A 24,663-nucleotide genomic window follows, 5' to 3' on the forward strand; every position below is an offset into this window, starting at 1 on the left:
TCTATATTGATCGCAGAATCCTAAAAAATATAAAACATAAGACCAACCTCCAACAACATAGATAAGCAACTATAAAATATCGTGTGTTAAATGAAAAATTCTTAAAACATAGTCTTTATTTTGTTTTATATTAGTTTGTTTTATATGATTATTTTGTTTTATATTAGTTTTTTCATCTGTAGCTGTGTCCCACTTCGAACAACGTACTGGGAAAATATACGATTCTTTCTTCATAATTGATACATTATGCGCTGCCGTGATAAATTAATATCCCACCAAAAACATAAATGTAAAATTTGGAGCCGAGTTCAATCGTTGACTTAATTTGCCAAAAAGAAATGAGATCTAAATGTGTGCCAAGTTCTGCAGACAGTCCAGAAATTTATTTACAAAGATGTTCTTTGGTTGACTGAAAACTCAATTGTTTTATTTTCCCTTAGAGAACAATGTTTATTCCAAAATATAACTTTTTTAATTTGAATAATATAATTATTTTCACAAAGCAAACAACTAATGACCTATTGAACCCCATAATTTGATGAGGCTAGTTTTACATACTGTTTATAAGTATTTTGTGAGGTTCTAAAAACTAGCCTCATCAAATTATGGGGTTAATTTGTTAATTTGTATAATACCTCACAACACGACACGGCATTTCACACTTCACAATTTTAATAATTAAAAGAGGTTATCTAATATATATTATAAAGGCGAAAGTTTGTATGGATGTATGGATGTTTGGATGTTTGTTACTCTTTCACGTAAAAACTACTGAACCGATTACAATGAAATTTAGCACACATATAGAGGGTAACTTGGATTAACACATAGGATAGTTTTTATCCCGGAAATCCCACGGGAACGGGAACTATGCGGGTTTTCCTTTGTAAACGTGGGCGAAGACGCGGGCGGAAATCTAGTTATAACAATGAAATTGAAATGTTTATCCACTTTACGAATTTTACATAACAATTTCGTGTATACTCTAATTTCTAACAGGACGCAATAAATCAAAACTAAATATTAAATTCCCGTAAGTAAAGGGGAGACTAAAATACGCTTCGGGTGAGTTATGACACTTTGTTATACCTTTATCGTATAATTCAGGTAGTTTCAGGGTCAGGCTTATTATATTATGTACTAGCTACCACCCGCGGCTTCGCCCGCTTTTGTCTAAAACCTAATAAATTATATACTTAAACTTGAATCATTCCATCTTTTAAAAAAAACCGGATCAAAATCCGTTGCGTAGTTTTAAAGATTTAAGCATACAAAAGGACATAGGGATAGAAAAAGCGACTTTGTTTTATAATATACAGTGATTATATTACCGTGCTAAAAATAAGACTTAGTAAATAAATCATAATATGTAGGTATTCTATACTATTCAATACAATAATAATAATTAATGTAGCTTTTTGTAAGGGTAAGATACCAGCTCCACCTCCTCTATGCTGTTTCGTCTGATCCATAAAAGGCTTAAATTGATTAAAAGGAAATTTTTACTGGACATTTAAGTGACAAATTTAATTGTAATGCAGAGTTATAAATTGTAAATTTTCAACGTCCAAACAATCCAAATTAATTTATTATTTTCGCATACACAGTAATTTGAAATACCTACGACATTAAGTTATATTTGATTGGTTTTATAGAAACGAAATTGTGATTTCTCGCAAAATGGTTGCAACAACTTACAAATTTCAACGTACCGTGAAAATCCCGTCAACAAAACTCGATCCCTAAAAATGAAAAGCTAACGTTTCCAAGAAATGCAACCTTCGATGCGATTAAATCTAAAAACTGCTAAGCCCGAAATAGAGTGGTATCGATTGATGGCGGATAATACTGGCGAGTTTATTTTTAAACTTCACTTTGCTTTTAGGATATTGGAAACTTAAGTTGTTTATTTGATGTCGGAATGTAATTTGATACGGTGGTTTGAAGCCCGAAAGTGCAGGGTTTTGATTAGTAGGACTCGAACTTTACCGCAATTTGGATTAATTCGACATAATTAATTTATATTATTATTGTAAGTTGTGCCAATTTTAAAAGTATATTTCATGTTACAATAATTAATGGGAAACACAATATTTTGAGAGAGAGTCTTTAATAAGGGTACTTACTAAGAGTATTAAAGATATTAAAGATAGCGATTTCTATTTGTCGCATGCGTTTATATAAAGCTCAATCATTTTATTTAGAAAAAATTATTATGTATGAAAGTGTTTATTAAAGAGAGACTCTTTTGTGTATGCAAGCATAGGTACAATTAATAGTTTGGAAAATCCAAAAGTGCACGCCTCATATTCTCATCCTTTACAATAAAATTGATTATTTATAAAGAGTACGTGACTATAAATATAAAAAAAAAATAAAATAAAACATTTGGAAAAGTAAAGAAAGCGGTACCGTAATTATAATTGAGCTATTTTTCTTGTGGCCCCACCTAGATGTGAAACTGCGCAGGTTTAAGGGACTGACTACCAACTAATTTTTTTAAACCTTGGCTTATAGTATAAAGAATCGAGTTTATAATGGTGAATTTTGAGTACACTATAAAAAAAAAAGTCGATATTTTTTTTTGTTTATTTAATAACAATTAAACCACATCGAATCAGACCCTGAAAAATGAAAGGGTTCTATTCCTGAGCATACTCAAGCGTAAGAGAAAAAAAAAGACTCGATTAGTAAAGTATTTCGGTCGCTATCGTGTTAACAAGAAAATCCTCCGCACATACAGACACACGGACGTCCAAGACAGAACTTTTTTAAACTGTTTTTTAACTAGTTTAAATAACAAAAATGACATCAAAAATATCATGAATGTTAAAAATAGTGTTTTTTCTTAATATGTGTGTGTATGTATTATCTTACAAGTGCAATGTATGATACATAAAGACATTTTAAGTTTGAAAAATCAGATGTTTTGCGCGAAGTGATAGTTATAGTACCCACCTCAACGCTTCGCTTATGAGGCGTGCAATAGTATGTTAATATAAAAGTGTCGTGGTATTTTATCTATCTACTTCATCCACCTACCGATTGTTCCCATGATTGTTCCCGATATATATTTGATATTTTGTTACCATATTTATTAAAGGCCTTTGTCTTGTTAAGCGTGCAATAATGTATAGTTACATAGCCGAATATATGGCAATATCGTATACAAGCATTAACTACGCAGTTTATTACGGCGAATGTCAACCGACTTATTGACACAGTTCAAGGGAAAATGAGCAGAATCGCTGAGGAAATAAGTGCGGAAATTGGCCGAGAGAGCGGTTAATGTGCGGAACCGCAATGCTAGTTTTACTTTACGTTATGTCAACTAGGATTTGACTGAAAACGTACTGTAATGGCGCGGATACACGCTTCAGCGAGCTTGTCAATTATGTTTGTTGCCTGTGATTTGAGGTCTTAAAATCCTATTTGTTCCCATGCTGTGTTTTCTGATAATATTTTGTTAAGTTTAATTTAATATTATAATGTGTAATTTATAATCATAGCATTAAATTGGTTAGTCTCATAGAAAACTTAGTCTTTATGATATTTAAACGTTTAGAGGCATGAATATCAGTTTTTTAAAGTATTGATAGATAAATAATGGAATTGATAAATAAACGTGACAAAGAACTTCGTTCTTATGTTCCTTATCAACGAATTATACTAACTTACACTATTCCTTATTCTAACGAATCGTAATTCAAATGGTATTTATCCAGAAGCACTTCAAAAGGTCATTTGACTACAATAGCTTTTAGTCAATACGAGATGTGTTATTTAAACATACAACACATTGGAATGTTCTGGAGAACGAAATTTCCAATGATTGGACAATGGACGTGATAATAGTACAGTTCAATTAATTCTAGTGTCAGAAAACACACGTTCATAGTCTCATAGAGGTTGTCGGAGCGAGTTTCATATCGCTTTGCCGGCCAAGGCATGCCTTTGTAAATTCGAAGCACAATAGTTGAGCCGCAAAGAGAATGTCAAAGTGCAGATAACTCACTTAGTGGGTCGGAACTAATCTAACTTGGTACTTGCTGTCCATCGCACGTGACTATGTCCACACTTACGGGTATGCTAATCGAGTCTCTTTGGCTTAGAATTAGTAGATTTAGTGACTCCTTTTGAACCGTGTTGAAACTATTTACAAGATAAATAATAAATGTCGGTGAAGATAAGTAATAAACTTTAAAAAATATACTTTTAATATAGAGTCGGTTTTTTAAAACATCAAACATCCAGAGTACTGTAAAATAAAAGTCAAATTAAAAAGCTATGTAAGCAATAATGAATGATATAAAGAATATGATTGTTACAATTAAAACACTATTAAGACTCTCCTATTCAACAGTCTCATCTGGCAAACTTTGCACTGTTGGAACACTGGTGTATTAATTACAAGCAGATGTGCATCGTATTTCTGAGCTTTTTCTTTTAAAATTTAAGCAAAGAAAGAAGAAAGAGGATATACACTTTCAAATTGAAGCATGATTTAATAATAAAGGAAAAATGTAGAATTCACCCACATCAAGATTCACTTTTCCCTGGACTTCATTATCCCAGAATGGGAAACCGTGCTTTGAGTCAGTAACGAGTGAATACAAAGAAGCGGGGGAGATTAATTGGACTTCGCAGGTTGGCATAAATATTGTTCAATTCTGTGACCACGCATAAAACAAGCGAATTAGAGCCGGTGACGTAGGCGGATTAAATTACCGACCCTCTCAACATATTACTGAATATCTCATATATTATGTGTGTCAGAGGCGAGAATTTTACCATTTAAATTTTCTTTTATGATTGACATTATATTGTAACAATACCTTGTATACTCTTTTATAGAGTAGTAACATAGTGAGTGAAAATAAATCAGGCCTATGCAGAATAAGTTTGTTATTTGTGACAACATTTGAAATTTTAATGGACTGAAATTATATTAAGTATAGTTGGGTTGAAACGAAATTACATGAATTGATATACCTACTGTATAAATTTTATAAATTGTTAATTGGTATTAAAATTTTATAAGCAATAATGTTTTATTTGGTTGCGTCATTTTATAAACAATTTTTTATTTAAGTAATGTATTTTATATGGAATTACATTTGATCAACAAAATAGGTATTATGACTTTATATAGACCAATATATAAGCGTTTTCAGAAGTCGGTAATTATGGCAGCGTTAAACACAAAAACCTACATTAACACTGCTGTAAAATTAAATAAGCTTTAATAACATAAAGAGAAACAAAATCATATGCAACAGCCAACAGTATAAACAGAACAGTGTTTGTTTCACCCCGAACAGAATCCTTTATTTTGTACAGCTCATATGAAAAAAGCCAAAGAATGTATAAAACAGGAACGGAATAAGGAAAAGCTTGAAATTCTCAAAGCAACTTTGTGTTCCTGGTGCAAGCGTGGCGGTAAACGGAATTCTGCACTTGAAAACTTTAACGTTCACTTTAATTTTGAAGTCACAATTCTTGCGTTTACCTCCCGAGTTTGATGCATGGTTTTAATAGAGTTTGTTCGTTAATGCTATGTATACAAAAAGATTTAAAAGTTACGCGTTCGGATTTAATTCGGAATTAAGCTCACATTTGTAAATTTGTATTTTGATGGTTTAATTATTTAAGACAAGCATAAACGCAGAGTGTACTATTCGTTTTAGTTTTGTTAAAATTCTGGTAATGTTATTGTGAGTACTTTACTTACTTTATTGAAATGAAAACTTCTTTAGCGGCGTTGGGTATAAAATCTTAAACTCGCGTCAGGACACGTGACCTGATTGAAAAAACGTAAGACGGATGGATATCAAACATGCTCAACGTTAATAATCAAGTTTTCACTTCTGCCGGCACTCCCGGAGTGCAACCCGTCTTTTTTTTATTGTAAGTTTAGTGTAAAGCATCTATACATAATATAATAAATCTGTAGAAGGGTCAATTCTGTACATTGAAAATATTGAAAAAATAAATAGCAGGGGGTGTTACTGGATCGATACCAAACCCAAATATGTGATTAAAAAAATTTTTGTCTGTCTGTCTGTCTGTCTGTCTTTCTGTCTGTCTGTATGTGAAGGCGTCACGTAAAAACTAACGGTTCGATTTCGATGAAACTTGGTATAATTATACCTTATTAACCTGGGCATAAAATAGGATACTTTTTATCCCGGAAAAATACGTAGAAAAAATAAATCATAATTTTTCTTAATTTTTTCTGCGCGGACGGAGTCGCGGGCGGAAGCTAGTACATAATAAAGTTATCTCTCAAAATGAATTGAGAAAGGAAGCAAGATCAATTTATTCCTACTTTGTAGAAGATAGATACTGGATGCCATAATGACAACATAGTCTACATCGTGAGAGCGACCACAAAGTTGTTATACCAAATTTGTCTTACATATAGCTCAAACTTACAGTATATCTGCATTATATTACTTCTTATTATTTTGAGCCATTTTATAAGTTATATACATATTTTATCACTACATAACATAAAACAAAGTCGGTTTCTCTGTCCCTATGTCCCTTTGTACGCTTAAATCTTTAAAACTACGCAACGGATTTTGATGCTTTTTGTTAATAGATAGAGTGATTCAAGAGGTAGATTTTAATATATAATTTATTAGGTTTTAGACAAAGCGGGCGAAGCCACGGGCGGTAAGCTAGTATCTTATAAATTTTGTTGAGCTTTCACTATGAGCTTTCACCAACATAATCTTCAAATTGATTCTCTTTGATTATCAGTTGTACCGGAATTGTAGTTAAACTCAGCACTATTACGATTCAAAACAAGATTGTTCCGTTTAATTTAAGTTACAATAGAGGACTCGGGAGCGGCCACCGACACTTGCGAACTCTTCTCAACGTTTTGATTTGAACTTAATTACAAGTTTGTCTGCGAATAACTCGGTATTATTGCGATATGTGCATATTGCATTGTTTGTGGTTAATCGTGGATTACTATTGTTTGCTTGTGGTATAATAGGTGGTTTTTTACGATATTCGTTTGCTATGATGCATTAAGTAACGTCGATTGCTTCTCATATTTCAAAAGAGAAGACTGCGTGTTTAGTTCGTATTTATACATAAATCAGTAATGGAAAGGACATATTTATTGCTACTATTATAATACTCTAAATTTATTATTATACTCCGTAACTCCGTACACGATTTTGAAGTAATACAACATCCGAAAGCTATTGATAGCGTTGAATATTCATGTATGACATCGTATGTCTACAAGAGGTCATTGGTTTTCTCTTTCTATCTCGTTAGAAACTACTCAATATTACAAAATTACAAGTTCTAAATGCTGTTTTAAGGCTGTTTAAATATAATAAAACGAGAATAGAAAAGTGATTAACTTAGAGTGATTAACTAGAGGTATAATGTTCCGTCTAAAAGCTGTTGACTTACATTTTCTCAAAAGAACTCGACAGCCGTGAGAAAGCTTTATTTACCTTAGACTCGTTACAACATGGCTTTAATTTCAACTGTAATATTTCACTCCTTTTATAATTCCTTGACGTACTTAGTTTCATTTCCATGCCTCGGTATTTAAGGGTTTTTGTAAATTTACTCTTGTTTAATATTCCCTCGCTCTTGATAAATGCTACATTTAAAGAAGTCCTTTTTATTTATTTGTAACAGAGCCTTTTTAAATAATGTATAATTATAGCTAGCTTGAAGGATGTTGGTAAGGGAGCAAACTATTTCAGACGGCAACCGTTCATAGTGTGCGTAGTGCAAACCAAACTTCATTCGCTTTACACATACTTTTGATGATGTGAAAATGTATTTCTCTTCGCTACATAATTTGCAAATTCATTCAATATCTTGAGCAGTATATTAAATGGTTAATTACCTGACATTATTATCCAATACCTAAAAATTTGTATTTTAAAAAGCCTATTGTTGGAATTATAAGTAGAATCATAAATAGAATACTTATTAATACAGTAAGTTGTTAACAAAAACGGCAGGTTTCTGTTTAAGCCGTCATTTCTTGGAAACTTTACGAAGAGTGCGAGATTTATTTTTCCACGTACTTGTATTCACGATGTCTGCGAAAGTTTTCAGTTTGTCAGGGAAATGTTTTCCAATATTCAGTTTTGCTAATGGTTTCTGTAAGTTTTCGGTATTCAATATGGAAATTTATAGTTTTATGTGTATGATTTATTGTAAGGTTTAAGGTATTGCCACAGTGTTCTTGCTAAATATGAAATTACAGAAAAAATATCTTAGACCAGGTTAAATGAAATTAACTAAATAACTAATAAATAATAAGACCAATTCTTAATATTTTTGTTATAAACGCGTGATTTACTTAGTACCAACAAACACGTAGTTTCATAGTGTAAATATTCAGGAAACTACCTTTTCTCAGTGCTGTTAATCGTATCACTGCAGCAGAAAATGGGAACACAGTGGAAGCAAGAATTGTTAAAGCTGCACAATGAAGACAATTTTATGGAACCACTAATATTGACATAGTGGAGAAAAAGTCGATTGCATATTTTAAGAGGCACGCGAAATGCTCTTTTTGAAATTTTTTTTTATGTATGTGCTAGCATAAGTATAAGAGTATTTCTTCTGTAAAATATTTGAGGGCGTCGTGCATCACATAATTGTATGAATAATTCACTATTTGTAGAAATAATAGGTAAGAAGTGTTGTAAAGAAAATGTTTGATTTTGTTACTTAAACAAAAATATTGAACAAGTTAATTGAGCAATCTTTTAAAAATGGATAAAATCTAATGAGTTTTAATACGTGGCTTTTATAACAAAGAAACGTCCTTTCATAATAAAATATGTTACCAGGAATATTATAAAAAAAGACATACATAGAAGATAGTGTATAAAAATGCTCCATATAGAAACTCATAATATGAGAAGCTGATCCGCCCCCAGGCCTATTGTTGCTAATGTCCTAGCACAAACAACTCTGCCCCCGGCTATTCATGCTAAGTGTTCTTTTGTCTACCCCCACATATCTTTAGTCTGTTATTGTGGCCTACCGTATTCGATTTGTATAGACTGACTTAGGGAGTTCAATTGCTAATTTAAAATGATTTGGTGATCAAAACGCTTGTAATTCTAAACCGGGGAAAAATGATTCATTTTTTATTCAAAGTTCATAATATCATAGAAACACCTCTATTTAACTAAGAAAGTTTAGATCTTTTTTATCGTGAAAAAGTTATGAAAATGGGTTTTGGTAGAAATCTTGTAAGACTTCTAGTGTCAGTTCAGTCAGAATTATATTTTACCCTTTATACATGTCTCATGTTTTGAGAATTTAGTTAAATACTAGCTTACCGCTCGCGGCTTCGCCCGCTTTGTCTAAAACCTAATAAATTATATAATAAAACTTCCTCTTGAACCACTCCATCTATTAAAATAAACCGGATCAAAATCCGTTGCGTAGTTTTAAAGATTTAAGTATACAAAGGGACATAGGGACAGAAAAAGCCACTTTGTACTACATACGTATCTTATTCTTTTTTTTAAATAGCTCAATAGAAAGCAGTAAACGCACATCAAAGGAGCGTTGATTGAGCCCGCGGCTCTGCCTCTCATCTGAACATAACAAGTTCTAAAAACTATTACTGAACACGTGGATTGCCTGACATGTAGAACATTTGCAGTAAAGAGACTTATGCTAATTGGAACCTCAACAAATTGACAGAAGATTGAATGTATAATATTATTAATACAGTTGGTTATACATATTATATAGGTACAGTAGATATTATCATACAGGTCGTCTTTCCTTATGCATTTAAGCATGTTCCTACTCAATGATTCATATCGTGTATAAATATTAATGGATTTGCGAGAATTTCGATACATATAATAATATTATGTAGAAGAATGAAAATGATATAGAAAATTGTATTTATCGTATCTAATACCCTAATAATAATTAATAATAATATTTTTTTATATTAGGTTGTATTTTATAATAATGATATCTATTATTTAATATGCGTAGAGTTTTTAATAAGGACACGGACACAAGATTACTTATTGAAATACACATATAGAGTAAATCTTTGGAAATGGGAAAACAGAATACGATTGAATTCGTGTAAATTGCTTAATTATTGCTATCCTCCTCAATTATTTAGCTATAGGTAGCTGGTAGCTAGGTTCAAAAAGACTTAAAAGCAAAACTAAACAAAATGCAGATCCAATATGATGCCATTAATGTTATCGTAGCACAAAGGATGCAACTTCGTCGCAGTCTCATCCCTGGAGAGTGGATATTAGATTAGTACTTGACTCCCGCGATATTACTTCCAATATATGGAATAATCTCCATCTTGTCCTGGACGTTCGTTCGTAAGATATGAAATTAGTGTTAAGGTAAAACAAAGATTTATTAACATTTTTATAGAAAACCGTTAGGTTAGTTATTACTAAAAAATAATAGTAGGGATCTTTTAGTTTTCAATGAGTTACTTGATTTTGGAGTAAGTGTTGTGTTAATAAAATAAAGGTCAAAAAAGGAATACTTTTAGAGCAAAGAGTATCCTGCTCTAAACAGTCAATATCACATCTAACAGTATATTTGTAATTGTATAATGTAATCCATTTTTGAGGTAAATTCAGCCATTAATTTTAAACCCAAAGTACAAACATAACCAAATATCCTCAGTCCACATAAAAACAATAGGAATAAACCGATAACCTAGTTGCGAGGCAATTTTTTGTAGCGCAGTAGATAAATTCAGCGGCGCCGTGTCGCCTAAACTTTCCGACACGTCGTAAATTCTCGTGACGGATCATTTGTCCGGTTCTTGTGTGCTATTAAAATCGGGCGTGTTATAACCGCGGACTTTTTCATAGCCGGGTAATGAAACGAGTTTTACTATCGCGATCTCTCGTGATTTTGGTATAAATGTGGTGGTATGTTTGGTGTGTATGTTGTGTGTCGAAGTTGTTTTAAAATGAGATAAAAGAGTAGTTAAGAAGTGTAACCAAAACTAGTCTTAGCAATAAATACTATAAAAGGAAGCAAGATGAGTAGTTGCTCAGGTTGCGTCGAGATCGGCTTGGAATAAAAACTGGATTGAATAATTTACTTTTAAATGATAAAAGCTAACGTACAATAAAATAATCACAGCTTTCATCACGACTACTTTTATATCAATGAAACTGTAAATTCGAAAACGCCAATATTTTAATAATAAGATATCCTGCAATTAAACTAACGTAGAATGAAAACAAGACCCAAGTTTCCAAAGTGGAACCATTTTAAAGCTAATAATAATTATCTATCAATTAATTTGTATTAAAACTTCCGTCAAAACTTAAGTACAGACAAATGAATTGAAAGCGAAGCGTCAATGACCGCATAACAGAGTCGAGGTTTAAAGTTCACGTCAAAAGGGTAAATAATTTCATTGCGAACTCAAACCTACCCTCTAATTATAAGTGCAACTGTTACTTAGCAGCCGCGTTTTTGGAAAATAAATCTTATCGTCGGTTAGTAGGGTTGAATATTGTAGTGCGATTGATGTCTGCGAGAGATAATTTCGTCATGGCTTGCCGAGTGAAGAGCACTGTTACGATACGCAGCGGCGTTTTAAATAGCATTAAGTTTTATCTTGGAATTACGCGTTTTAATGTGAATTGTGATGTATGAGTTGGTGCACAATAGAACAGCAAGTTTTTTTTAAAGCAGCTGTCTTTTTACTAATGCGATGTTTTTGCTGTAGGAAAGCAAATGAGCTCTATGTAGAGCTAATAGCAGAAACTTGCATATTATGAGTCTATAAAATTTATAAAAGAGATAGTATGTGCATTGTGCACCCATACAAAAAAGAGTAACGGTGGTTTAAAGTTAGCAATGCTATGGCTTGCTCCGCAAATGTTCATAGACAGATGCCATCACTTACTATAAGTTGAACTACCACCATGGATGATCGGTGTAACATAAGACAAATTCCTACAGAAGCATGCTCTTGGCTCAATTTTAATTTAACTTATGAAATTTTCTTAAAAAATTTATACCATGGTGCTGTAAACTTTTGTAATAATGAAGTTTGTGCGATACCGAATACCATAATTATTATATGGCCCATATAGGTTTAAAGCCAAAGCAAGGTAACACTCATTAAATTTCATGGCCATTTGCTATTTGCGGGTCTAGACCGCATCCATAACTCTTCGATGAACTCCTCTATATCAATTGTTAATAAATTCAAAAGCTGTAACAGAGCAACAATGATAAATGCATACCAAAGCTATAACAGCACCTAACACAACCATCCAACGATTTTTATTTCATCGCACTATAATTTTCCATGACCTAATTTTTTTATGAATATTTTTAAAGCATAGCAGATATTATAGCGAATTTACATGAAACAATGCCGTCAGTAACCTAGTTAAAATTACCGACTATTCCGTCCTGAATTTGGCAACGGTGTGTCGGCGAGCGGCATGTCGGCGTGTCGGCGTGTCGGTGAAAGTCCCCGACACACCGTAAATCCTGGTGACTGATGATTTGTCGCTCTCATATTTCGTTAAAAATAAATTTGATCCAACGCTGGCTCATTGTTTTTCTAATACACTATATAATAATGTACACAATGAACTGTTTTAATTTTAAAATATTATGGTATTTTACATAAAATATAATCCGTTCATGTTACAATTGGATTAGTTAAAAGCTAAGGTTTAATTAAAATACTTTTGTTATTTTCTTTTCATAAATTGTTTACGATTGTTAAGCTTTGATCATTTATGTGATACAAATTAAATTGAAAAACTTTATTTCCTTCGTAAAATCTAAATATTAATAACATAAATTTTATTATTGTTTTGTGATTTAAAATATAAAATAGCGAGTTAGCGTGTCCAGAATCATAAGATTCTAAATAAATTTGTTTTTATAAAGCTTAAAAAATGATAATGATTATTATCTTGATCCTTCGTCTTTTTCATTTGACCTTCACTTATCTATCTCTCTTTATAACTTGCTTTATTTCCTACTAGCTTCCGCCCGCGACTCCGTCCGCGCGGAAATATTAAGATTTATTTTTATACGTATTTTTCCGGGATAAAAAGTATCCTATTTTATGCCCAGGATAATAAGGTATAATTATAATATCAAAGCGAGTAAAACTGTTCCTGTTTCTACTGAGATTGACTAACCTCACGCAACATATCCGCTTTTGGGCCAGGCCAGGCACCAGGTTGATCGTTCGTTATCACTCCAAAAGCTTTAGCAAAAGGCATTACATACTGTTCACAGTCATGTATGGCCGTAGAGGATTCTAGAACAAGAAAAACATGGGATTTGAGAATGAATAGAAAAAGAAAGCTTTAAAACAACATAACATATTAATCATTAAAATATCTTAACAGCAAAGAACCATACCTTCTTTAAGACCATAGACACATCATCTTCAATAAGTCCAAATGTCTTTGATAAGCTTTCATCGCAATTTCACTTCACCGCTCGAGAGCTTCACTTTGCCCATTAAATAATTGAAACCAACAATCAATACATTCACAGTGAAGCAAATAACTAAAGAAGATATCTATCGAACTTGTGTTGAAACGTGTCCTAATGATGGAATGCCCTTTGAGCATTGAACCGTGGAAATTGGCGAAGGGTGAGTGTGGTGCGAGTAAGGATCGAATTGAAACTGAAATAACAAGAATTATGTAAAATTGAATCGATTCAGGTGTCTTCTTATGATAAATTGTAAGAAGTAGAAGCTCTTCTTTCGTGCCAAATTATGCTCGTTAAATGTATGCATACAACAATTTAACTTTTATTCTATTTTCATTTATTCTTACCATTTATTTGCATCTATCTATTGCTTATATCTTTGTATCATGCGAAATGTGATACGAATAATTTTATTTTTATTTAAAACTAAAATAATATGGAAGTCTTTTAAAGTGAAACTTTTATAACATCGTCTCAAACTTTTTGGTCTGTGTAGCGCATGTCGCCTCACGATACGTACGATAATTATCGTACAAATACGATAATTTTTAGTTATATGTCTATAGTGTGAAAAAATGTTTCACTTTTACCGTGGTTTCATAAAACCACACAACATTTTTTATATACATTTTTCTTGCCGTAAGATGTTCGATAAAAAATTCCATCCCTCCTGTTCCATCCCTGAAATTAAGTCGATTTCATAATCATTAATCCGCTAAAGCAGGAGCTTTTAAGAAAGTTGAAACTTAATTCATGATAATAATGATTAGCTGATATTTTGCTATCGGAGTCTTATAACACAGACCACACCGTCACAAATACAACTGATGTATAACTTAAGGGAACACACACAGGTGGCATTTGACCTGCCCGTGATGATATCTTATGGTTTCGGGATTATTGTTCAGCCGACTTGGCGTTACTACTGCTGATGTTAATCTTGTAGGACTGCTAAAGGTTAGGTTGACTTTAATTGTTGTAATGATAAGATTATGTTATGTTATCGGCGTTATGATGGCTGTGAACTGCCAGTTTGAATATTGATAAATATGTTTAAAAATAATGTGCTTATAGATGCCTACTTGAAGATGTACGCAACAATTTCGTAGGTTTAAATCTTTTGTACAATTTTTTATCTAAAACTTCTTACAAACTAAAACTTTGCCCTTATCCGTCGTATTCCAATAGAAATAATATGTAGGGTCGGGTAAATATTACGGGAAAAATAAAACATCGCCTGTGACGTTTATGGGTTTTATTTCAAACGGAATAATATAAAGTATTGCTGACGTCTCTCTTTATCTTCAAAGTGAGGGTTCAAATAAACGCGTTGTTGTTTATTTTGCTTTCTTTTATCAGTTTTTCTTTCTGCGTTATAACATTATTGTTTAGAAAGTTTTACTATTGAGTTGTGAGACGTAGGGTCATGCTTGTTTATAACTATGTATGTTTTACTGTAAACGCGCCAAAAGGATATCTATACATATAATAAATCTGTAGAAGGGTCAATTCTGTACATTGAAAATATTGAAAATATAAATAGCAGGGGGTGTTACTGGATCGATACTAAACCCAAATATGTGATTAAAAAAATTTTTGTCTGTCTGTCTGTCTGTCTGTCTGTCTGTCTGTCTGTCTGTATGTGAAGGCATCACGTGAAAACTAGCGGTTCGATTTCGATGAAACTTGGTATAATTATACCTTATTATCCTGGGCGTAAAATAGTATACTTTTTATCCTGGAAAAATACGTAGAAAAAAATTAATCTTAATTTTTCAGTTTTATCCATAGACGTTGTTCCGTAGAACCGCGAACACACGTTGCGTATTATTATAGGCCTAGCCGTATTTGGGAATTGGGTCCAATAGATATTTATAAGATTTTATTGTCAGAGGTACCTACTCAAAATGGAGAAATAAACCATCCACGCGAAGACCGACATCCGCGCGGACGAAGTCGCGGGCGGAAGCTAGCTACTTAATATTATAGTTGGAGTTCCTTATGCTATTCGTGTGTTTTTGTATTAATATGTTTCCCTTCTGCCAATCTGTCTGTTACAGTTCTGTATCTTTTGAAATGTTAAATAGACTTAATATGAATATAATGACGTGGAACGACCAAATGATGGATAGCATACGTGCTTACACTGTTACGTAAGTGTGCGATCTATCCAACAATAACAGACAAACAATTATAATAGGTTAGGAGGTGAAGTTTGAATCATACAGTTAAGAAAAATGTAACCTATTTATTAAATAATTATGAAAAATGATGTTTGCAAAACAGCTGATAACATACATATCGAGAGAGCCATGCACAGAAAACATTGTGTTTTGAAGCAAACTCGCACAAAGTTGCGTAAGTAGTTGGAAGTGTGCGATCGCGAATTAATAACTTAGTAAACAAGTTAACAAGTTTATCCAATTTATAATAAATTGTTGCAAACAGCGAGAAAGACAATTTGGGGTCTCTCGCGTCGCGTGCCCAATTTTAATGAGAAAATGAATAAAATTTATGTCAAAAGTTAAGCGTCCGGCTTATAAGGGACTTTTGTTTTTGGGTTACAATGGTGCTCGGCTCAGCGCTGCGGTGGGGATATATATTTAGGGCTTCATACCTTAAATGACAAAAAGGAACCTCATATAGACGAATATCATTGTCTGTGTCAGTTCTATCCGTAAGGTTTCATAAGGTTATTGTGTGAACATTAAAGATTTTATAATAATAATTGAACAGTCACGAAGTCAAAGTTTTCAGTCAATATTTGAAAGGCGTGAGCTTTATGTATAGTTTGTTGAATAGCGTTAAAAATATCATAACATAATATGTATTATTTTTGTACTTAGGTATCTATAATAGTGCGAGCAATAATAATTAAATAATCGTCCAAATATAGAGCAAAATCTATAAGCCGTAAATAATTGGTTACATCAATATTTAATACTCTAATGCGTTGGTCGAACTATTTATATCCTTTCTTATTATATCCGAACTTAGACTTTTCGAGTACACTGAAGTGTGTAGGTTGACGGGACTCCTTCCAAATAGGCTGCCTTCCAAATAGAACTTGCAAAGGCTCGAAATAAATTAATTTATTAATGATAGATTTATCCAATTCCTGAAGGTGATTCAAAAGAAAATAGTTTTAAAATGCATTTTCTGCTCGTTTATCTATAACATTAATGATTTATTTAACAAACATACAAAGGTAAACTTCGTATAGCTATTACATTCTTAAAAAAACCTAGTATTTCTAAAATCTAATAATTCTATGATCGATAAGTTTTTTCGTTAAATAATGCTTAAAGCATCTAAGCGGTATACCTCCATTCAGCTAGCTAAGCTATAGACCTGAGGAGGACCCCGGGAGATCGACGAGAGTAACGTATTACAATAACAAGATTTTCTACTGTTTTTCCCAAAATAATGTGCCTGTAATTGTGTTTACGTGTTTAATTTGCCTTTTCCTTTCAAATCCCATATGAAATGTTAACGTTTTTTGCTTCCAGGAAATTAGATTTAAGCATATTAAGTATAGAGAGTTCATTTATAAATGGAAGATGTTATATTTATAGGAGTTTATAAGTGTGTTATAAACAACTCATAAAGAATCCTGTAAAATAATTTCTCGAAGATGCTATAATACAAGTTTCTTGGAAAATATTCATACCAGTTATGTGAAAGTGAATCATAAGATGGGATCTTAAAATACGTCTATTAGAGACGACACACGTATGCAAAGCCTTAGGCAAGAACGTTTCTTTATAAGTATTTCTGCTGCTTCAAGGCACTTTTGAATATAGTCTCAGTTGTGCCAATTTTCTGCATTTTGTTCCCGTATATTCTGTTTCGTGTGAATCTCGAATCTCGAAGGTTCTCGAGAAGTGCTCCACAAATTGCATCAAGACTGACAGAATACCTAATGATATGCGCTTTGACAATGCGACTTCGGTTAAAGTGTGCATTCAAATTGTATAAATGCATTCTGATAATCTATTTTTTTTTATTTTTAAGCTATTGCATAGATTCTATCGCGGGCCTTGAGCGGGGACTGAATCGAGAAATTCCGTAACGAAAAAACCTCACGCTCACCACTCCGACGGGCTCGGAGGTGTGGCTTGAAGGCATGCTATGCAATAGCTTTACCGCGGCAGTCCCCAAGTGCCACACGTCTTTTTTATTTATGTATTTTTAGAAATAACAATAATTTTTTCAGTTTTTCATGTGATTGTATTAAAAATCACAATATGAATAAGAACCGCAGTACTTGCGTTTATAATATTAGTACGACTAGTATCACATTACTCTATGTATTTTACTCGATTTCAACGGTAACAAGTAAAAAGTGATATTCTTAAATTATAGAGTGTAAGTTTATATTTAAAAAGACCTGAAAATTTACATGTAGGTATCATCTAACAGTGTCTTATTATACCGTTAACCAAGGTAACATTACAAAGCGACTCTGAACAAAACACCAGCGCCCAAAATTGAATCACACTTGACCGGTCTTGTTTGTGTATGAAATATAGATGATATTACCAATACGCGATATTTCTATCGATTGTTCGAGAAATCTCCTTATAGTTCGATTACAGGGAACGGTTACCTGATTTCCCCGGAGTACATGCTTTGCTCAACATTCGGGAACGCTTTTGTATTATAATGTGTCATATTATTCGAAGAACTATTTGTTTCAACGTATTTTTGGAAATTTATGCGATAATAGAAACGCCTCTCCGGGAACACGTTATCAATTCGGCACGAATTTATGGTTTATATTATTATGGTCCCATTATATTTCTCTGCAAGTACAAGATGAAGATGAGACAAGTACAAGAATACGTACGTATCACGTTCATCCATTGCTTCTCAAGTATTTTTCATTGAACTGAATAATTATCACTTCTTCAGTCATAAATAAATCTCGATTTAAATCGTTTAAAAATATTTATATTCGCTATGCTAATGGCTTTCACGGTTATTGTATATTATATAGTTTACATTAAAATCAAATCGAATTTCGTAAAATGAAAAACGACAAATAATTCCAGACGTTCATTAACTTTTCACAGCCGTTAAATTGAATTCGATGCAAATCTCGCCACAGACGAATAAATATTATTAAATTTAAAATCAATTATAAGCACAGAAAATATCCGCTCATTCTGTCTTTGTGTAATGCGGTTATATAAATTGTTTCCTTTCCGCTTGCTTCGATAACATTCGCCTTATTATAATAGAATATTGAAAAGGTTTTTTAATTAAAGAAATGCTATTTACAGCGTTGATTGATTAATTCATTACTCAATGTTCGTATTCAAATTACGCCCAATTAAAATTAAGTCGTTCTCTTGTTGTTAGGCGAAGGGCCAAATACTTACATCGTTAAGGGTCTCGCTGGCCCTCTCAGGAGATAGAAATATCTTAAGGACGTCTGAAAATTTTACATTTGCCTATAATGAGGTGAACTCGCTTAAAGTGCCCTCCATGATGTATAAAATATCTTTTTCTACTAAGCCTTCTGTCTCGTAAAATTTATAACATAAAAATCATTGTTACCGTTACATGAACCTAGCCATGATAACACGAAATTGCATGCCATTGCTATATAGGGCTATAAGTTGATAAGTTAGTCATAAAGCTTTTTAAAATAGATTTTATAACTTACTAGCTGTTCCCCGCGGTTTCACCCGCATTGCTCCGGTCCTGTTGGTTTTAGCGTGATGATATATAGCCTATAGCCTTCCTCGATGAATTGGCTATCTAACACCGAAAGAATTTTTCAAATCGGACCAGTATTTCCCGAGATTAGCGCGTTCAAACAAACAAACTCTTCAGCTTTATAATATTAGTATAGATAACTAGCTGCTCCACGCGGTTTCACCCCCGTGGCTCCACTCCTGTTGCCTGTAGCGTGGTGAAATATAGTCTATAACCTTCCTCGATAAATGGGCTATCTAACACCGAAAGAATTTTTCAAATCGGACCAGTAGTTCCCGTGATTAGCGCATTCAAACAAACAAACAAACAAAAAAACTCTTCAGCTTTATAATATTAGTATAGATATAGATTGTGTGCTACGTAGAGTTACTATTAAAATTAATTAACTTTTTAAACTACCTTTTTATAGGGCCAAACAAACGACAGTTACACAGATTATCAATTACAGCATGGTCTGATAAGTTAATGGAAAAATAAAAGCATCCCGGTTTCGACCCTCCTCTGATATTGAAGATTTTGATGTAATTACATTATAGAAAGGGAAAGAACATACGTGGAGACACTTCAACAATGGACGTGATCCAACTCTTGAAAATTTTCCATGCTATTTTCTTAGATACATTTTCTTATTTTGATTTAATGCCAAGTTTATACAACTAAGTCAATACTAACAGTCTATATTAACAGTTAATATAGTTACTATAAGTACGGACAATATCATGTGAAGTTGAATATAATCTAAATGCAGTATTATATTCTCCTGAATACACATTACAGAAAGTTTGCCTTTGATCAAAACGGATGCGTTTTATGACACTTAGGAGTTGATCAAATACATAAACTTAAATTTAGGTACAAAGTCTTCATCTGCAAAGTTTTCATAGTCTTATCAAATTGTAAAAATTATCCGCTAAATGAAGGAAAAGCATTGTAATTTAGCTCAACGAAACTTGCCGGGTATTCCCGTTTCAAATATGCACTAAGGCTTTAATATTCCGCCCCGAGCGCGCCAATTACTTACTCCCTAAGGTTTTTTTGTGACGTCAGTTGCCTTCCCCGTATCTGTTTTCGTCTGGTCGGAAATTACGCTAGCAACGAGTTTAAAGCGCACATACCTAAGTTAATTACGTCATGATAGGGTATAATCTTATTTCAATCCTACATAATATTACAAACCTTCTGTTCTGTAGGTACGGTACTTTCTTATTTTGTGTTGAAATGATGTAATGTTACTTGTTTCACTGTACAATATTATATTTTAAATAACAAGAAAAAATTATGATCCTTATTCTATTGGCGAAAAATAATCTAAGACTCTTGACTCATGATAACGATGGAAAATTCTGAAACGATTCGTATTAGGCAGAGTTAGATATCTATCATGTACATTACTTTCACGAATTAACGTGTTTATTTCAACCAGAACGTCAATGACTTGCATTTATTGCTAATTAGTTCAATTATTATTATCACCACAATGACTTCCACAGGCAAGTCCTGGACAACGGCACGCTGGTGTTCCTGCCGTTCGCCGCGCTGCAGTACCGGCAGGACGTGCACAGTTCGGTGTACCGCTGCCGCGCGCACAACGCGCACGGCGCCATCGTCTCCAGGGATATGAGGGTGCAGGCAGGTCAGTTGCTAATGTTGTGACCTACAGGAAAGCTCTCGACAATGAGGTTTAAACGCTTTATATTAATGGCCAGTTACAATACTTTCTATTTAACTTATATGACAGCTGTTCAAAAGCCTTTGATAATGTCGAACAAAAATTTTCTTAAGAAAATTAAATTGTTATGTAATTAAGAATAATGCTCAAGATCTAATAGCCTCTTACTTATCTAATCGAATTCAAGAGGTTTCACAAGTGTGGGTGTCACACAAGGTTCTACCTTAGGTACGTTTTTCTTTTTAAGTGTACGTTGATAATAATTTACCATTTAACATTAATCTGATTTGTGAAAATCTATCGGTTGATACTTTTATCATTTTAAAGTATAGAAACCATACAGATGTAGCAAATAGAACACTCCAACGAATTTCGAAGCAGTTTTCAGCTATATTATGGCCATGAAATTTAAAAATCCAATAAAATACTTTTCTATTAACACATTTTTATTATTTTCATAACATCAACTAAAATTATTTTTTACTATTCTAAATGATGATTATAATATCAATAAAACATTATAATGAAATAAAATTCTCTTGTGGATATGAGTGAGAATAATTAACATAATAATAATAATATTTGTTTTTACTGTCGGAGAGCGTTTATATTGTACGCAATGCTTTCATAGCAATGTTTTGTTTTTGATTTGCATAACCAATAGTTGAAATATTATTATAATATGTAGAGCGCATATTAAAAATAATGTTGAAAATAAACCTGCTTTCCACTCTCTAGAGCTTGTATCGTTAACCAAATATTTGATACATCAACAACCATTAGTATTACAACAAAGCAATACCACTGAAGCTAACGAATAAAATATCGTTTCGTATAAACACAGTGTCGTATAACAATAGCGAAGCATTAGCTTTGACTCCGATGTATCAAACACATAACATTATATCGTCGAGTGTCGTAGAGTGTAAATATCGGGTATTGGACACAATTTAAATTGACCTAGATTGCATGCGATTTATTTGAACGTTTACGTAATGGCATTCAGACAATGCGATAAAATAGCCATTGAGATTTGTTTATGCGCTATGTATTACTAAGAGTAAACGAGCTTTACACTTCGATTTTAGGATACCTACTTCGACAAAGTAGTTTGAACGTGGTGAGATTTTATCTTGTTAAATGACCACTAATGCTAAAGTTCATACCACCTTTTGACCTTGGGCCACCACAAACATTATTCAAAAGAAAGATCTTGATTAGTTTTGGACCCGCCCTGGGAATAAAACCGTCCTTCAAAATCGTAATTTGTACCTGAAAATTGTAGCCAGAAAACCAACAAGGCAGCTGGGCGACTAGGTGAGATTAAAGGATAATATGATAGGTGTAACATGGGTCTCCTACCGGCGCACATTTGTCGACCAGAATTAATAATTTGTAAGCTGAGTAAAAGACGTGATACCACAGATAACGTATAACACTATTACAACACTAGTGTGTTCAATCTTTGGCAATATTTACGAAAAGTTAAAGTTACCTTACGAAATTTTAAAGTTACCCTTTTCCAGTGATCTAGCTCTTTATACTTACTAAAATAATAGCTACCAAAAAAGTGATTTGAAAAATATTCCAACACAAATAAATATGGTAAACACACATACAGTACATTACTCGTAAAGTAACTGAAACATTACCGATTTGTTAAATCATTCGTATCGCAAATAACAGGACACATCATTTAACTGATATAATTAATGAATATTTTCCCCAACAGACGAATTGATGTGGTTAATTTTATGTATGACAATTTTTTATTAACAGAATTTTTATAATATTATGTTTAACAATTCTTTGAATTACTACAAAAATCATGATTATTAACTCTATATTGATGAGTGGACGGTTCCATAAATTAGTTCAAGGTGTTTTGCTAGAAAGTTAAAACTATATGGGGTGAAACCCTAAGCTCGGTCAGTACGGGAATGTCAAGAAGATTGGATATCTGTTTTGAGGAACCGAATCATCAATTTAAGGGACAAGAAAAATTGCAATATACACCTACAAATTAATATGGTACTCAGTGCTGCAATCGGAATCGGATGTGTGATGTGAAAGGTTCCATCTGATAACTGACCATTAGTGCTGATTTACACAGGGTCAGTAACTGACTACAAATTCGAGGCAAATCAGTGCTGACCCGAAAAAAAACCCTGTGTAAACAGATTTGAAGTCAGTACAGAGGCTTGAAGTCTAAGTAAACAGTTAAAGTCAGTCGCGGCGTCGAATTTCGGCGCCGCGACTGACTTGTCTACTGACCCTGTGTAAATCAGCACTTATACTTCTAACCCCACAGTCATGTCAGAATAACTACTCCATGTTAATGTCTAATCCGCATAATTAAGTATCCACGACGAACGTAGTTATGTGCAGTATAACTCTAACCATTTTTCAACTTTGCGTACATAGTGCAAACCTTTTTAATATTGCATAACGTACATTTATCTCCATTAAAACGTAGCAAAGTTCAAAGCTAGCAACCAAACGCCCGCAGCGTGTGATGGAGCTTTTAAAATAGCACACGTTGATTAAACTCTCTTACTGTTAATTACACGGTGGTTCATTGGTCACTACCGCCACTACTGCGGTGACTTTTCCAGCCCTTTATTTGGAATGAACGGTTTGTTTAATTTGAGATTTCATCCACATTTTGATGGATCGTTTATCGACATGTCGTTCGCATGCGACAGCGAGAGTTTTGTTCACGGATAACGAATAAAATGCTATTTGAAACATTGCAATCGAGTATTTGAATGATTTTATTTAAAACTAATATCATTAATAGATTAAAAAGTACTTCTTATAGTTTTAAAAGAATAGAATTATTATAATATAGAACGAGCAATAATAGCGACAAGAAAACTTATTTATTTTTCAAATATACTCTCATTTATGGCTTATAACATCAAATTAGGTTTGCTCTCAAAAAAGCTCACGCAAAAAGCCACAGATTGGCTTGTACTATATCTCATGTCGTTTGAAATTAGGAGAAATCTCAGCCAAGATTTTAATGCTATGTCTTAGCCTACTTTATATACTTAGCCTACTTGCACACATTCCTCGTGCAAACTGAGTTATAGTCGTTAAATATTGTTACATATTAATGGTTGTTTGTCAAAGTGTATGAACAGTTACGTTTGGTTTTAGCGGCGAGGGAATCTAAAGTTTCTCAATGTACATTATGTTTATTAGATTAGAGTTACCTTGTGACTCAGCAATGCTGTGCTCACGGTTATTTACATACAGAAGTCAGCGATCAGCGGGCTATAATAATGACGGTGGGTATACTGATGAGATACCAATTTGTAGGATTTCTTTCTACCTAGTTTTAGTAGGTATATGTAGCAAAAAAATATAGTAATGTGAATAACCCTTTCACAACGAGTTGCCAATTATTAAACAAGTAAAAAATAAAACAACTAGTGGTCCAATAGTATTAAACTTATGAAGTCTGAAATAAGCATGCAGAGTGCAATGTTAGCTGAGCATTACCGCAGCGGATAAAAGTCAATAAGAACAAAAACCTAGAAAATAGTCAATAGTCTTAAAACTCCTTGATCTTAAAACGTAAGTAAACGTAAGTAAACGTTAAACGTAAACGTAAATTGTTTCGTTATTTTCATTCTGTAGCTAATAACTCCCTGAGGCTATGACGTAGATGCTTGTAGGCTCTATTCTTCGGCTATGTTACTATAATTGCCTGTAGCATTAAATATTTCTTCTTTCTTCATTAGTTCTCGATATTTGTATCGCTTAATGACTGT

At 33.0% G+C, this 24,663-nt stretch overlaps 1 protein-coding gene across 1 annotated transcript in view; it reads left to right on the plus strand.

Annotated features, from left to right (window-relative positions):
• LOC123697375 (Down syndrome cell adhesion molecule-like protein Dscam2) overlaps positions 1-24,663 on the plus strand; it is a 59,819-nt gene that overhangs the window by 11,405 nt on the left and 23,751 nt on the right. The window contains exon 3 of the mRNA XM_045643869.1: positions 20,706-20,848. Coding sequence (XP_045499825.1) covers positions 20,706-20,848 — 143 coding nt within the window. The remainder of the gene's footprint in view (positions 1-20,705; positions 20,849-24,663) is intronic.

Source organism: Colias croceus, chromosome 1 (assembly GCF_905220415.1).
Source record: "Colias croceus chromosome 1, ilColCroc2.1".
NCBI lineage: Eukaryota > Metazoa > Arthropoda > Insecta > Lepidoptera > Pieridae > Colias > Colias croceus.